Below are 17,011 nucleotides of genomic sequence, written 5' to 3' on the forward strand. Positions count from 1 at the left end.
TTCCAATAGGTAGCTCCAGTACCTGGAGACAGCAAACAGATGGCCATCAGCAGGACATGTTCCTCTTCCTGGAGGTTCAGCTTCTTCAGGCCGACCTGGAACTTCACCAGCGGCTCAAGTAGATCCAGAGTGTGACCCGCTGTAAAAGACAAACACGCCGTTCATTTTTTTCATTTCTGACAGTCAGGCAAGCAGCGCGTACTTATTTGGAAGCCGTCCACCTTACTTGGATTTGTTATTCATTCTTGTTTACTTGTTTGTTTGATTGTGCACATATTTCATTTAAACTTGATTATCTTGCAAGTAATCTGGAAAACTTCACCTGCTCTGTTCAGTGTCAGGCATTTCTCACTCTTTTGGCTAACGATGTCCGGGATCGGTTTTAGGTCAGTGAATAGGATTGTTCCATATGAACCAAAATCGACTATGAATCTTGTTAGCAACCACAAATTATGATATGAATCGAATCGTTGGGAAACGTTACAGCTCTAATGTTTTTAAATAAAAGTAATGTGGAAGAAGTGCAGATTCCAGTTTGTCTGGATTGACAGATATAAGTTTGATCCGACATCCATTACGTTCCAAACTTGTCCAAACGTGACAAAAACAAAGCAGAAAGGGGGAATCTGTTCCTCTGCAACACAGTGTTGCGCAACACCTGCAAGTCCACCTCACTGCGAGTGTCCAAAAATGTCAAGCGGAGGACGGGTCAAGACAGGTCTGCTTTTCCTCCAACAAGGAATAACGGCGCAATTTTGAGCTAAAACCACATTGGAGTGAGTCACCGCGTGGAAAACACAAAGATGGGAGCATCATTATATCAAGTACGAGTTTTATTTATTTAAATATTTACCATATAACCTTACTTATGTTACTTCTACTGATGAGCTCCATGACTTTCCCCAAGCAACATCATCACGATTGTTCTGACAGTTACCTTTTTTCTAATTGACCCTTTTGAGATTATTTTTGAATTCAATTAAAAGCGAACACACAAAATTAACATTTTTTTATTTATGCAAAAAAGCCTCTATTCCAGGAAGTGACACTAATGATTCTCATGAGCTGGAAGGATTATACTTTCAGGCAGGAGGGATGAACATGCACGCTCCAACACGGGAAAACATCTATTTCAGTCATGTTTCTGCCCTGATATTTTAAGAAGAGCACCACACGGCTTCTTTGCCTGCTTCAAACAGTGGTTGTTCTGTGCGGCGAGCAGGTCAGGAGTGACATTCTTTGCTTGATCCCAGAGAGAGGGGGTCTTGTTTGAAAGGCAAAGGAAAGCCAAGCCCAAAGGGACTCAGCAGATATGTATGACTGGTCTTGCAGAAACACTGGCATTCGGAGCTTTGGCCTCCAGAAGTGTGCACAGGCTACCGGCTAGCAACACCGAGGACACAAACACCAGTGACAGGGGACTACTTTCAAATGCTAAGAAGGACTACTAATGAGTTTCTTCAACCACATTCTGAAAAAGACCAAAACGGTCAAAACGGCCCCCATCACGCTAACCTTTGGTGACGTCGCTGATCTGGTATTTGAAGTCAGGTGCTCCGCAGCTCCAGGACATGTCTTCCAAGTTGAAGCTCTGATTTGAACGCAGCATGATCACCTCAATGGCACTGGACTTCAGCAGAGCGATCTGGTCCTCTGCAGTCAGCTCCCTGCCGGGGTCAATCATTAGGAAAGATCAGAGATGCCCACAAATAAAAGTTAGTCCTGAGAAAGCACAATAAAAAGACCCACTGATTTTGGTGTTTTTAACATGCTATCGTGGCATTTTTGAGTATTTCTATATTCAAATAATTGTGAATAAGGAGCAGACGGAAAAGTACAGATACTCCTAAAACGAAAGCGTTTTTGTGACGTAGAAATATGCTGGACGGGCCACAAGCTCCCGGCTCCGCTCCATTCTGATGCACCCACTTCTAGAGGACTAGATGATGATGCACGACTTGGTTTTCCTCACCGGAGCTAGTGTCGGACTGAGAACTGTACGGCTGGATAGCTCCAACACTGCTCCCCATTTATGTTGAACCGGTAATCTTAAATTGGAAACGTAATGGGCTGTAAACTAGTGGGAGAGCGGCTAAAACGGTGAGCTCTTAGTTATGGACGAGAGGGAAAGGGGGCGGGGTTGCTCCGATCCCACTCAGAGATGAATTTCTAATGAACTCTGTTGCTCTGCAGAAACTATGTCCAAGGAGAAGACACTGAATAATTGATTTTGGTTAAAACCAACATAAGGATAGTTAAAATAGCTAAATAGATGATTGAAGTGGGTCACTAAGGGTTGTTTATGACATATTTAGTCTTTATATCTTCATATAAATATATATATATTTGTTTATTTTTTCTAAAGTTCCCATAAATTATTTCTTCATGTTATTTTTTGTGTTGTGTGTGAATCATTTTAGTTTTTTTAAGGTAATATCTATCAATATATTTTTTTTGTTGTCTACATCTTTTGAGACCGTTTATTTGTAACATGTTCAGAATAAACAACAACAAATTAAAAAAACAACAACAACAAAGAAAGTCCAGAAGTTGCGCAACAATTTTGAAGTCTTTAACTTATCAAATGGCTTCGTGTTCAAGGTCAGTTTCCCTTTAAAGTTTATCAGATCCACGATACGCAGGAAGCAAAAGCAAAGCGATACACTCTGTCCTGTTTACGAGCTTCTGCAGGGACTCACACAACCTGAAGCAGCAGATCCTCCGTGTTTTAGAATGATTGCAGATATCGTTTTTTTTATTTCTATTTTTCTCTCAGATGCTACTTTACATGTCAATTTGATTGCCCCTTTTTGAAATTTCTCTAGAATTGAAATGTCTCCACCTTGTGAGGTTAATTTTCCCAAAATGTGTTAAGCCAGTGAAATGGGGGGGGGGGGGGGGGGGGGTGAGTGGTGTGAGATGAGGGGGGGGGGTGTTTTTCAGAGATTAGCATGTAGATCGAAAGTGAACAAACATTCCAAAGGTAATCACGTCCATCACTCGCCGTCCATCGTTTTGACAACTTCAGAAAAATACAGGCTCCGACTCGTTTTAGCCTTGACTCTGCAATGACCTGACGGCAGAGCGAGCGAGCGCTCGGCCCCCCTCAGCACGCTTACAAACAAACCCTCCACGGGGGAAAGTTTTACTCGTGGAAACTAAGACCGAAAAAACAAAAAGAGTTTTTTTTATTAGGGATGAAAGAATTCCAACTTCAACTACCAAAAAAAGAGATATTATTTTAAAATACCACTTCAATCAACCCATCTGTTCACAGGATCATAAAATTAGCACACATACGTACGTTTAAAACAGCCAAACTACAAACCCCAAGTGTAACCGTGTGCAAACCAGAGAAAATTTCAGTCACAGATTTTCAAACAAAAGAAAAATTAAAACAAACAAATTCAAAAATAAAACCAGTTCCAAACAATGCAAAAGAATTATTTGCACTGTTCCATGTCCGGTTTGCATTTTCACGCCTTCACACTCGTTAGCAACAAACATTAGCTAGCGGTGGAGAAATGAATAGCGACCTTTGACGGCGCATTCCAGGAATTCTTCTTTCTTTGGTGACAAACATGGAAATGATGTTGCAACGACGAGACGAAAATATATTATTAGGATTCATTTCTCTTATATCTGAGATTTTATAGGTCTTTGTGAAGATCTGCAACGTCAAGAAACTTTCCATTTGTGTCACTTCACATAATTCCATCATCAAAAACAAGTGACTATCCGAAAACTGTGAGTGATGATGACAACTGAGGCCTGGAGGACGGTTCAGCCTGTCTCCCAATAACCAGGAAGCCATAAACCAATACGACTGTAGTGACCTTTACACCAACCGCACGCCTGTGGCAGCTGCACAACAGCTACGCTCCTGTTGGAAGTAAAAGAGTTTCCACAACAGGAACGCCAGTGATCTATGATCTTTGCATTGCAATCACAGGTATCTCCACGGCACAACTAATCACACGGACAATAAAAAGTCACACAAAGTCTACATTTAGGTCAAGGGTCATTCTGAAAAAACAAAAAACAAAAATAAAAAATGAAAGCACTGGAAGTTAAAAATACAGAGGGAAGCCAAAATACAAGAAATACAGAAACCAAAATGTCCCATAAGTAAATATACGGTAAGTAGAGGTTAAAACAGTCTTTGTGCATTCCCGTTAAACTCACGTTGACTGTTCGATTTTCACTTTCACGAGCAAAGTGCATCAACATATTCATCCAAACTAAACTTGATTATTTTTTTGTTTTTAATCTTGTGACATCACTCTTGATTCTCCCTTCAGAGAAGCGTGCATACCTGAATCCTGGGATCATTTTGGCAAATCCGATGACCTTCTGGATACTGTAGGAGACCAGGTCAGCCAGGTGCGGCAGCATTGACAAGCTGGACCCCTCCTCCTCACTGGAGTCGGGGCTACTGCCCTGTTCGTGGTACATCAGCAGCAGGTTGTTGAAATTCATTTTTGTGTCAACCGATTCTGCAGACACAAGAAGAAGAAGAAGGCCGAGTGAATAAAAATGTGGCTCAAAGTGAAGACAAGAGACACAAAATTAAGTTTTTTAATAATTTGATCACGAGGAAGGTTTTATTTTTGAAAACTAAGATTTTTTTTCCACCACACCAGACTCATTTCTTAATGCAAGTCAAGTCAGCTAGTCACGCGTCAAAAATACATCCGCTACTTTCTTTGTAGCTGACCTTTTTCTTTCTTTATTGACACATCCAAAGTCACAGAACATGTACTCAATCGAAATTAAAAAAGCTTATGGCAACTATACCGTCCCAAAAATGCATAACTGGAACAAAGATCTAGCAGGATGAAGCAAAAAGTGGGAAAAACCCCAAACGTAAACACAACTGTGGCATTTATTTTATTTTATTGTAAATATTTTCAATGACACCTGCCATTTTCCTAATTGCGTTTTTATCTATTTTTTTACTTACTTACAGCTTGTAATTGCAGAAGCAAAGGTGGAGATGGGAGGAGGACGGTAATATGTTTGAAGAACCTTCATTTATCACCTAAAAACAATAACTGGCTGCTCCGAAACACAACAATAACAGGTTGTGTTGATTGTGTTGTCACAGGTCTGATAATTTCAAGTTTCTTGCTGTTTTCGCTGTTTCTGCCGCATTTGCTGCATCAGGTGATACTAATCGACTGAACACACCTGATCAAGGTAACCAGAAACAGGTAAACCAGGGATCTGGAAAACAGTGTCTTGTAGACACAGATTGAGAAGACCTGGGACAGTGGATCAGTGTCTCTTCATTTCTTTTGGGAAATGTTGATCAGGTCTGACAAAAGTTAGTCAAGTTCACCTGGAGAGTGACTGAAGGAGTCAGAGGAAGCATCGGAGAGAGAATGGAGGGAGGCGGCTCTGCTGGCACTTCGCGTCACGGGACCGTCACGCACTGGAGGCTACACGGCAGAGCAAAGGGAAGGTTAAAGGTCGCCATTAATAATCATTTTCATGATTTTTTATTATTTTCATATATATATTTTTTCCAATATATTTTTACCAATTGAAAAATGTTTTACACATTACAGTTTCTCTGTGATTCAAAAACTTGATATTAAACAAAAAAACAGCTTTTGTAAAAATACAACTGACTTTAGAGCAAACTCTACCAACGGTCGTGTTCCTTTTGGATCGTCCTAAAGCCATATGTGTCAAACCAATTGTGACTTACTAAAGCTCGTGTCAAACAGCCACTACGTACATTTTGTGCATTCTCCACGTACGCAGTTTTCCTGGAGTTCGTCGTTCGATGTGCACAGATGCCCATCGAGGGTTTCGTCCGACGGGTCTTTACGTGAATTTCCGTTTTAGCTGATCAAAATTTTAGGTCAGTTGAGAATGAAGCCGTTAAGAGACATCTTTAACATAGTTTGTCCACATATTTGATGCAAATGTTGCGTAAATTTGTGGCTTTCCACGACAGTTCCACGTGTCTCTAACAGACCGGCGGACATTTCCCGTTAAAACTGATCGGGCTACATACCCAACCCATTCGTGATTCACACACAATTCATTGGGTTTTTACACAGATCTTGCGCCACTTATTTGACGTTTATTATGGTTCATCCCTGGGAATTTCAGTCAATTTTGGGCCAAATTTGTTTTTTCCGTTGATTTACGTGTTCTTTGCGTGGTTTATTCGTACGTCTTCCGTCATATTAACACTGTTCATTTGTGATACATACATAAAAATGTCATCTAGCTTTTTTTTAACCCTTTATTCAAGTTTGACCAATTTTCATCCGTGAAATATACACAAAATGTACACAGCGATTGTGTGGCACAGCCTTTACTCTTAAAAGCGTAACTATTAAATTTAAAACTTAATCTAAAACCTTAAAAGACAAAAGAATAATCTCGACTTACACAGTCACTCTTTTTTTAACTATCTAATTGACTTTTTTAGGGAAATATAAATGTACAGTAGTGTTTTGTTTTAACACTTTAATAGATTTTTAGTTCAATTCTGGTTTTTTAGCCGTGCATTGTGTTCTGCATCTTGATTGGCTGTAAACTGTTGTTTGTCTCCTGCTCAAAATGTGTTCAGTTTGCCAAATTAACATATTTGTTTTATGTAATCAGATCTTTGGTGTCCCTCTGTAATACTGGACTCATTTTTCTATGAAAGATTGAACATTGAGAGTTTAAACACGCACATGTGTGATGGAAACGCACATGTGTGGTGTGTTGTCATGAACAGAAGACCAGGTACTGAGATACAAACCCTAAAGCGGCAGAAGTCAGAGTAAGAGTCGTCATATGTTTTGTGGTGCGCCTCCACCAGAGTGGCGATGGTTTGACTCTGTTCATCGGTGAGCTTAGGCCGACGCGCCTCCCTTTCTGCTTCACGCTGCGCCTCTTCGTCCTTCCTCCGCTGAATCAGGTCCTTCTTCCTCTGCACTTCCTCGTCTGTCAGAATGACTAGGAGGAGAGAGAGAGTGTGTGTTGGAAATACACACACACATAAACAAAATAAACTTTCTGGGGGGAAAATGTAAGGAATTTTTTTATAAGTTCAAAATTAATGAACAAAACCGGAATCTCAGCACAATTAGTCACCAACCCCTAGAATAACAGTCAATTTCCTACATAAAACCGCTGTAAGGTACACTATGTTCTTTCATTTGATGACAGCTACATCTATGTTGTTTTGTGAAAAGAGGTTGTTATTCTCTGGAGGAGGAGAATGGGAGGGGATGGGTCCATATGGAGACCCCTGCTGAACTGAATAACTGAACGCATTGTCTTTGTTCTGTTCGTTCCTTGTTGTTCTAGCCACTGAATTAGCTCACAGAAACAGAGAGAGCCGGGCTTCAACAACACGCCGCTGTTTTCAGAACACCAACATCACTGCCTCCCGTTTCAAATACAGTAAACAGTATTGTTGGTGCTATCACTACCAGAAACACTAACAAAAACACTTTTCTGGCCCGGGGACGGTTTCGGATGCAAGCAGAAACTAGAAAGGATGTGTTGGCTAATTGAAGACCTGAAACAAACAGCAGTTTGTGTTCAAAAAAAAAAAAAAAAGGTTTTGTTGCACAAAAGGTGTTTAAACTGCAACTGTAGTCCACGATCCAGTGGTGGGGTGGGGGGGCTCCCCTAGCTCAAACAGAACATGTAAACACTGTAAAAGGGCAAAGACCCTGAGATAACCAACAGCAGTCCAACCCTTACATAACATTTTCAGGAGGACACAAGAGCTTCAAGATGGCTAAAACCAGTTTCATGATATGTTAGACCTAATGTCTTCTAAAGTTTCTCCTTCTTTTAGTTTCTTTTCAAGACATTACGTTGATTCAAAATGGACATTTTTACATTTTCAAGGAGTCTTTCATTAATCTAATCATAATCTGATATCTAAACAATTCAGTAAAGGCTACACGGTGGTCAAGATACAAATATCTAACTCTAGTGTTTGAATGAGGCTGGCCAAACTAAACAGTGGCCAAACTATATTCTGATCAATCGCACAGCGATGTGGATAAATACATAAGGTAAAGGAACAGCCAGCAGGATGTTTAAGGCTGCTCAGGAGCTCAGTCGTTTTGTAAAACAATAACATCCCTTTGTTGACTCTGAGCTTTGCAACATTACACTTTAAGGAAGCAGAAAAAGCACACTTTTAGATAAGGGAGAAAACAAATCCTTTATCAAACAACAAATGTTTTCTAAACACACGCAGCTTTGCATGATGACTTGTAGATAAGTTTCCTATCAAACTCACACTCTTTCATCATTCCAATGTCCACGCAGCGTTTCAGCCGGCATGCCTGGCAGTGACGCCTGTTGTCCTTGGTGATGGTGCAACTGCCGTTGAAAGGACACGTAAAGGAGGCCTTGCGCTTCATGCTGCGTCTACATGAATCAAACACATTTCAAGGTACACATGAAAAAAAAAAAAAAACCTGTTGAATAAAAAGGTTTACAGAAGTAAAAAAATGGAATATACTTTATTGCTCAACATGTTTCAGAACAGGGTTGTTTACCACTACAATCAGCCATTAAAAGCAATGGGGCACTTTGACCGTGTTATGCACAATTGATAATCATCGTAGATAAAAGGTTTCTGCCCTTCTAGCTCAGGAATGAGCAGTTTAAATGTGCAGACCAGAGGAGCAGTTTTGCCAAATCACATGGAGAGAAGACCATTCATATTAATGCACGGGTGTTTATACACTAACGTGAACAAAAACACAGGAGACACATACGAACTCTGAGAATTTAGACAAAGGTCATCTGAAAAATGAGGAAGGAGATTATTAAACATCCGTATTTTTCCTGCTCTCCCTTTGAATATCAACAGTCCAGAATGGAACCGACGCAAATGGAAGGACATGCTGAACTCACACTCAAGAAAACAGCACTCCTCTCAGTTTAGTCTTTGCTTAAATTGGAAGTTCGTTTGCGTCAAACAGTAGGTGAGCTGGGCAGGTGTTTACTTAAAAGTGCCCCTCCAATGAAAATCACGTTTTCTGAGTTTTTGAAACGTACGTGTGGCCTTTTTCTTATGAAAGAGAACAAATGTAATAATAAAATCCTTTCATATGTGGAATTCTGACTATTTCTCCTTTTGAACTGCGGTCAATCAAACTCTCGCAAAGACACCTGGGTTGAATTAATGAGCTGTTGTGATGTCACAACGGCCCAGGAGCGCATTGCACAAGCTCGCTGAAATACATTAAATGTGAAATGGAAATTTTGCACAACAACATTTTTATTTAATATACTAGGGGATGCTTTGCCAAATCTTGCAGTTGCTATAGCAACCCCCTAGAGCCGCCCGTGATGACTGTCAGTAGGTGTCGTTTGTACCCCCCCCCCTTTTGTGTCAAGCTCTATACTCATGGGGAAAGGGGGCATCAAGGGCGGGGCTACACAGCCCAGCACCACGCTCATGTAAAGGACATTTTGGAAACAGAGGCTTCAAATAAACATGAAATATGGCTTTTTTAAGACATTTAGGTTGTGGGATTTTGGTTAAAAATATCATAATTAGAATTAAAATAGAGTGATCACTAGCACTAGAGTGATCATTAAAAATGATCACTCTAGTGACCATGTTTTGGTGTGGAAACACTTTGAATTTAGCAATGACGTGTTACCATACAGTGTGCTAAAATGTTTGAATAAAGTTCCTTTGGGATTATTTGGATTGGAAAAACAACAGTGGGCTGAACTTTAGGAAACTAAAAATGCAAGTGGATTTACCAATAAATCTTGTTTTGTTTGTACACATATTTAATTTACACTTGATTATCTTGCAAGAAACATAATCTGAATCTAAAACTTCACTGTTCGCTGTTCAGTACCAGGTATTTCTCTCTGAGTCCCACTGGTTGAAGTTTTATCTAAAGATGTCCTGGATCGGTTTGGATCGCTCAAAATGAACTAACATCGACTGAAATGTTTCATCAACCACAAATTGTGATTTGAATCAAATTGTTAAAATTAAACCTCTGAAAAATACCATTATTTTTGCACGACAACCTGTACAAGCTTCAGTGTTGACCCAGGTCAGATTTCTGCTTCCCATTTCGCCACATCTACCTGAAAAAGCCCTTGCATCCTTCACAGGTCATGGCATTGAAATGGAAGCCAGTGGCTTTGTCCCCACACACGCCACAGATCCGCGGCACGTTCCTGTCAAACTCATCGGTGGCGAGAGTGGACGTACTCACAACAGTGGCCTCCATCACTGAAATGAGAACAGGTACACAACATGTGTAAACAATGACAACATAGGAAACTACAAGGAGCTGCATTTCCAGAACAAAATGCAGGATTAAATGTTATATTGCTGAATGAAAATGAAACTAAAAGGGTAATGATTGGCGGGGAAAAAATAGATAAAAGAAATGATCAAAGTTGACCATAAATAAAGTGAAAACAGCACAATTACAAAAAAATATATTTTTGTGAAAAATGTCAGCGCCGGGTATCGAACCAGTGAGCTTCTGCACCAAGGACTCCCCAAGTTTTTCAATGGAGGCAAAAAATCTGGAATATCTTGAAAAGTTCAAGGAGTTGAAGGACCAAAAGTCATAGCTGGAAAAAGCGGCAAAAAAGGCGGAAGATACTATAAGAAAGAAAGAAAGAAAGGAGAACCAGGAAAACAAATATTACAGGAAGAAATGCTTTGGTCATCTTCAGGTACAGAAAGTCAATAGACACAAGAAAATCTAGCAGACTAAGATGTTTGCTTCAGTATTTTGATTTTCTTTCAGAAGAAAAAAATTGTTTTTCCCAATGTTTCGACACCTTAGACAAGGAAGTACAAAAAACAAAGTCGCCCTGGATCACAAGATGCACCAAATACTAATCTAACTTTAAAACTTGAGAGGGCAGAAAAGGCCTGTCAACACAAGGTTAGCATCCTCACAAACAAACAAACAAACAAAGCCAGCGTCCTTCACACGGCCGTTCTCTGGCTCCGTTCTTTTGCTTCAGTTCCAGAGGGAAGGCAAGGCCAAAGATGGAGGATCAAGGAGGTGGGGGAGGGAGACTAATTCAATACTCAACAAACTCACAAATCAACAGTCAATGCGGAAAAGGCTAAATGAATAATTCAAAATTGTTTGACAGGGCACTTCATCATTTATGCCTGAAAACAAAGTTTTGATGTTGTTATTCGGTTAGGGTCATCAGTGAGCAGGAGCAGGACATTTCCAAACTTAGTCCTGGCTCTAACTAATTCTATGAACAGAACGTGGGTTCTCTTTTTCAATCGCCAGATTCAGTCTTTATATTCCTACGGCTGAGAGCTTCAGGAATTGTTGTGGTTCAAGTTTGAAATGGGCACCGCATACCTTAACCAGGAATTTCAGATACATCTGTTACTGTACACCAAAACACGTCTGCAAATATTTGCAGAGGGAATTTGGCAGATCAGTCCAAAAGAACCATGATGAACAACAGACCACAAAGCAGCTATTGGTGTAACTGCTGAGCCTCCAGCCAGATCACAGGGCAAAAAAAAAGGACATTGTTGTATCACCCTTCACATAAGAGATCATCACAACATACTTTATTGAAAATAAAATAAAAATCCAATGCCTAACCTTTCTGGGACCACAAACTAGGCACTTGGTAATCACTCCAGGATAATTCCTGATCTTCAAGCGTTGGCCAGATCCACCCTTTCTCCATTTATGAGGTGAAAGCCCACAATACTCCCATACATCCTTCAGAATCATTTACCAGACAATATGAATCTACATTTATCATTAAAAAGCCTCCATTGCAAAACAATTCCCATCCGCTTTCCAAAATCTGAGGAGAACCGCAGCAAAGCTTGCGTGCCAGCATCACAATGACACTTGTGAAGCAGAGCAGGCGACAGTAAAGCTCTGTAAATGTGCCGTTTTACATAACTGAAGTCAAATTGAAGTGGCTTCCCAACTGTCGTGATTTAATTTCACCAGCTAAATACATCACTTGGGTGATGACTTATTTGTGAAGTTGGCCCTCGTTTCATCACTTCTGAAAGCGTTTGTAGATAGCCGGGATTGTGAGTTTCTACGACTCCTGGTAGTGTCTGTGAAAGTGATAAGCTATAAAACGACAGTCACACGACCATTTGAGCAAGATGCAAAAATCTAATCAGTGTTTAATCAGAAGAATCCCAAAGCTATGGTCTCTTTCTTGTAAAGTTGTGCAATTGAGGTTAATTTGCATTGAAGAAAAGAAAAAAATACTCATGATGAAGAGATCTGTTAGTTCTGATAGCGGTGGATAAACTGCTCATAGCAGGGAGTCGCATTCATCGGTCACTGTGAACCAAAACAGTCATTTACCAGAGGTTCTAATCGAATGATGACTGAAGTCAGTCCTCTGTGATTGCATCCAGCCATGACAGGCTATTACCCCAAATGCACAAGAGAACTGAGAGCTTTTAATAATGCATCAGGTTATTAGACTAGATCTGTACTTCTACCTTTCTAGAGTCGGAAAAGCCACAGAACAAGTTTCTAGCTCCAGGCATCGACTGAACGTCTCTCTCGACTCTTATAAGCATGACCAATTAAATCTTTGGCTCTGATAATTTAAAGCATTGTAGCTTTTCTTTTTTTCCACTGGTGTAACAGGAGATAAAACGAATGTAGTGGTTTTTAAAATACTTAAGAGGTTAAGCAAACACAAGTATTTGGGTCTTGCAACCATAATGGACGTATTTAAAGTCAAACTTGCAATTAGACGCAATGACTAGCAGATTAATTGTTCCACATTCTGAACTGTATAAAAAGGAATTTCACAAAACATTCTTGAAAACAAACGTCTTATTACCAGCATATTGAAGGTAAAAAGTCTGTTTTGTGACAACGTCCTAGTGCAAAACAAAAAGAGTGGGGCTTTAAAAACATGCAGAGTAATGGTGCGGTGTCAAAGTCCAACACGTGAGATCTGTTTTAAACTTCTCTCTTAACGTCTATTTCTGATTTTTACTTCAATGGGGGGCTTGACACGCCAGGAGTCGGCCTTGATTATGAAATATCAATGACAAACAGCTGTAAACATCAAAGGGGAGGTGTTAAAATTAGCCCATATCATTCAGGGAACGAAAATAAAAGTAAATCATCTGATGCACTAAACAAGTATTTACAGAGACAAGCTCACACCGGGGAAACGAAGCAACTGCAAACTCGTAAAGTCAGCTTCACACTTTTATTTTGAATGCTTTTTTTGTTTCAGGAGCTTTTGATGGAATGTGCACTACATGCATCCCTTCTTTTCCTAAACCACACTTCACTTTGTCAGCTACAAAAGAAAGTCAACCATGGTAGTGTGTCATGTTTTGGCTGCAGGTTTTGTCCCCTAAACAAGACCAAAAAAAAAAACAGGATTTCAACAGACAAAAACAAATTGATTTGTTAGAGTGGCTTATCTCGTGCAAAATCAACGATTTGAGCGTTGAAGTGCATTATGATGTTAACCTCTCACAATAAACAACGCCAAAGCGGTACTGTGATCGGTTCATCTTTGAGTATTCTTCCAAAACGCTGCTGTCTGAGCACCAGCCCCTCCCAAGCCACAAAAACGAGCGGGTTCTCACGTTATGACATCACAAAGTGAGAACAGCCCCTTCCAGGAAGAGTCTGCGTTGACAGCACCGCCCCCAGGCTAACACACACACGCCCACTTTTTCCGTGGGGCTAGCGGTGATCGGCTAAACGCTTTTATTTTATATGCACAATATGCACATCCATCTTTGCAAAAAGTTCGGATGCCGTTTGTTATCGTGCACGAGACGCAGACATACTGCCGAGGTGGGCTCTAGGTTGTCGTCGTGAAGAGGGGGCAGGCGTTTGGAGCGAAAGGCGGAGCGTCAGAGATCGAGTCATCCTACTTCCTGGTAGGAAAATGAACAGCAAAAAAAACTCCTATTTAGTAAAAAAATTTGCTAACGGTAATATATATTTTGGATATAGTTTACCCTGAAAGACTTAAGTAAAGCATGATATAGGCCCATTAAAAAAGTTCAGCTGTTTACAAAACCAGATAAAAATCTGAGAATTGCTGCCAAAATTAGTTTTTTGAAAGTAGTTTGTGCCAAACATTTAAATGAAATCCTCCTTTCACATCACAAAATGGTTTCCCGACCAAAAGGTTTTTATTTTTCTGGTAGCAGAGGAAAGTGACAGCATGCAATGAAAGTGATCCAGGTAAAACAAAATGTGTGCGGGGTCTCAACGCAACGAATAACATACATGTGCACTTTGATACAACACGGGGGGGGCAGCTAAAGTGCTCTTTGTTAAAGTAAAACCAAGTGGACTTGACCCACTGGACCCGTTCTGCCTTTTGTAAAAATAAAACCTGGCATTTGTTCTAGGCACCGAGCTGCAGTCCAAAAGAACACAAACAACACAAACAGCCCGTTTTTTAAAAGCTGGCTAAAAATAAACCGTCACAAGCCACTTCAATTAATGGCTAAATATAAAAACTTCTGATCTCTGACGGTTCCTCATCCAGAATGAGTTGAGAGAAAAAAGGCCATTAATTGGAATTACATCACATATAAACTACATTTATTTTGTTCTGGTTTTCTACTGTTAAAAACAACTGATTTTGTTGTCACACCTGATGTACACCAAGATTAAAATCTATGTGCTGAAATCGTCAACATGCCACAACTACTCTATTAAGAAAGGTCAAGGAAAAACTGAAAGTAAGAGAAAAACAGCAGCGGTCGCTGATGGGCAAAAGATGAGGTCAGCTGTAACTACAGAACAGACCAACCACAGCGTGTCATTTCAACTAGGTGGTGAAATCTAAACTATAAAGACTTAGCCCTAATTTTGGCTGTAAAGGTGTAGAGGACAGGGAGTTTCCCCTTCCTTTCGGCCGACAAGAGAACAAGTGCAATTGAGCATGCAGTGGGTCTTCACCAAAATCTATGTTCCTTATAAAACAGAAGGGTGTTCTAACATATCCAAATTAAATTTACAAGTCAAATATGTATTAATAAGACAAATGCAGTATTAAAATCACAAGACTTTATACAGCATACCAAAAGAATCTGCATAATCCAACTTTAAAACTGTTTTTCCTTCAGTGAAACCCCAAGTTAAATCTTAACCTTCACCCCTTAATTAGCTGAAACTTCAGATAAATCAGCGTAAAATTCTGTCTTAGATGCAAAAAGGTTAAACCTAAAAAAAAATAAATAAATAAATAAAGAGATTGAGAGGTTAAGAACAGAAATAGGAAATACGAAAATAGCTGCACCTGATTAAAGCTGTTTTAATAAAATATTGCACGAAGGTTTGCAGTAACCGTATAGGAAGTTAGAGCTCACAGAAAGATGAGTACCACAGTGGACCGTGGCCCGTGTCTTTCCGTGCACACGGCCGCTCATTTCTCCACGTTCACAGGAAGATCCGAAATGACATCTCAAATGCAAAAGAGACACAGGAAAAAAAGGAATAGAAAAACCTCTGGCATCACGTCCTAAGAATGTCAGCAATGAGCTTACAGAACTCATCCCAACATACGAGTCAGGATCACATCCAGGCCTACGTTAGCCGTCCTGAAAGGCTGAAAGGGGATTGCTGTGGAGGCCCTGCACGGCGGTCCAAACGGGCGCCCTAGCTCGATGATGCAATCCCACAAACGGTTCAGAAATTGTTTGCTGCAACTGTTCCGTTTGCAGAGGATAAGAACAAGTAAAAAAAAAAAAAAGGTAAAGAAAACAAACAAAAACAGAGTGTGAGAGCCAAAGGGAGGAAAGGTAAGACGCGTTTAGCTGCATACCATGTGCCGGGTCACTGTGCGTACAGAACAGGAGAGACGTAAAACAAATCTGATCTGGAATGACCCAGGCTGCACTGAGATCTAGGCTACAATGGGAACGCGTGGATTCACAAAGAGAAGCGCATGAAAGTACACACACTACCAGAAAACAAAAGGAAAGAGGAAAGGAGAAACCTGGATGGCGATTAAGGTTTACTATCAAAACCAAATCAACAGCTCAAAACACTGTTTAGGTTCAACAGATACATAAAAATCATTTTTGTCTGACAACAATTTAGACAATAAAAAATAAGTGGGGGGGGGGGGGGGGGGCTTATAGCAACAACAAAACAGACACTGTAACGCAGCTAAACAACTGGCTAAGCGGACTTGTCCTGTCCTGTCTGTGTGCTTCCCTCTCATTCTCGCCTTCACGGGTCGGTCTCATGCTCCTTTCCTATGATCACGGGCAGCATGTTACAGCACATGACAAGGTGACCTGTGGCCCATTCAGCATGAACTACACTGAAGTAGAAAGGGGTGGGTGGGGGTCCGCGTTCCATGTCCAGCCCCATGTTCCCTGCTCCCACCCGCCCCGCTGACCAAATACCCAGGCCCCAGTACTGCTGCTGGCCAACCAAAGGGGAGATGGAGGCAGTAACAACGGGCCACCCCCCCTCACCTTATGCTGGGCCTCTTGCTGGACTCTGGAGAAGGGAAAAAGACGAGGCAGGGAGAGGCACGCTCAGACACATATACAGCAAACGCTGTGTTTACGTCTATGCTGGGTTTGACGCGGCCGGTGTGCATTCTGCAGACGCCGAAAACATGACAGAACCGAGCAGAAACGTGGGACACGGGTGCAAAAGCACCAAGCTCACATACCAAATTACATAACCGTCCATAAAAGGCACAAAGCCAATCAGAAAGAAGCTCCCCTGGAACCTAAACATAAGAAATAGTTTACAGTCTTTGTAGTACTTCACATATATTAAATATACCCGACAAAAACAAATCTAGATTTCAGATATGTATACTGAACAGCTAAGTATTTGGTATTTCTACACAAAACAGCAGCAACAGCATAACATACAGGTTCTTAAGAGGGAAGGACAGACGTGTTTCTGTTCAGTCACACGTGGGAGCAACCAAGTCACAAAAAGGTGTGTTTGTTTTTGGGGGGAGGGGGGGGGGGGGGTTATTGTTCTAGGAACCGAAGAAGAAGCACATCACCTTT

The 17,011-nt window shown here is 40.7% G+C and overlaps 1 protein-coding gene across 5 annotated transcripts in view; it reads right to left on the reverse strand.

Moving 5' to 3' along the window:
• The window catches only part of vdr (vitamin D (1,25- dihydroxyvitamin D3) receptor), a 28,086-nt gene that overhangs the window by 7,560 nt on the left and 3,515 nt on the right, over positions 1-17,011 (reverse strand). For 4 of the 5 annotated variants that reach the window (XR_908823.4, XR_013655854.1, XM_011475296.4 and 1 more), the window contains 7 exons: positions 10,093-10,240; positions 8,270-8,400; positions 6,767-6,963; positions 5,342-5,441; positions 4,316-4,496; positions 1,516-1,667; positions 23-139 (listed from right to left, as the gene is read on the reverse strand). Coding sequence is in view for 3 of the 5 variants with exons in the window: in XM_011475296.4 (XP_011473598.1) it covers positions 23-139; positions 1,516-1,667; positions 4,316-4,496; positions 5,342-5,441; positions 6,767-6,963; positions 8,270-8,400; positions 10,093-10,238 (1,024 nt within the window). In the remaining 2 variants the exon portion in view is untranslated. Of the gene's footprint in view, positions 1-22; positions 140-1,515; positions 1,668-4,315; positions 4,497-5,341; positions 5,442-6,766; positions 6,964-8,269; positions 8,401-10,092; positions 10,241-17,011 lie in introns of those variants that run through there. The other variant, NM_001128517.1, reaches the window with a different exon arrangement.

The sequence above is a fragment of the Oryzias latipes genome, chromosome 5, assembly GCF_053564925.1.
Source record: "Oryzias latipes strain Hd-rR chromosome 5, Olatipes_Hd-rR_3.1".
NCBI lineage: Eukaryota > Metazoa > Chordata > Actinopteri > Beloniformes > Adrianichthyidae > Oryzias > Oryzias latipes.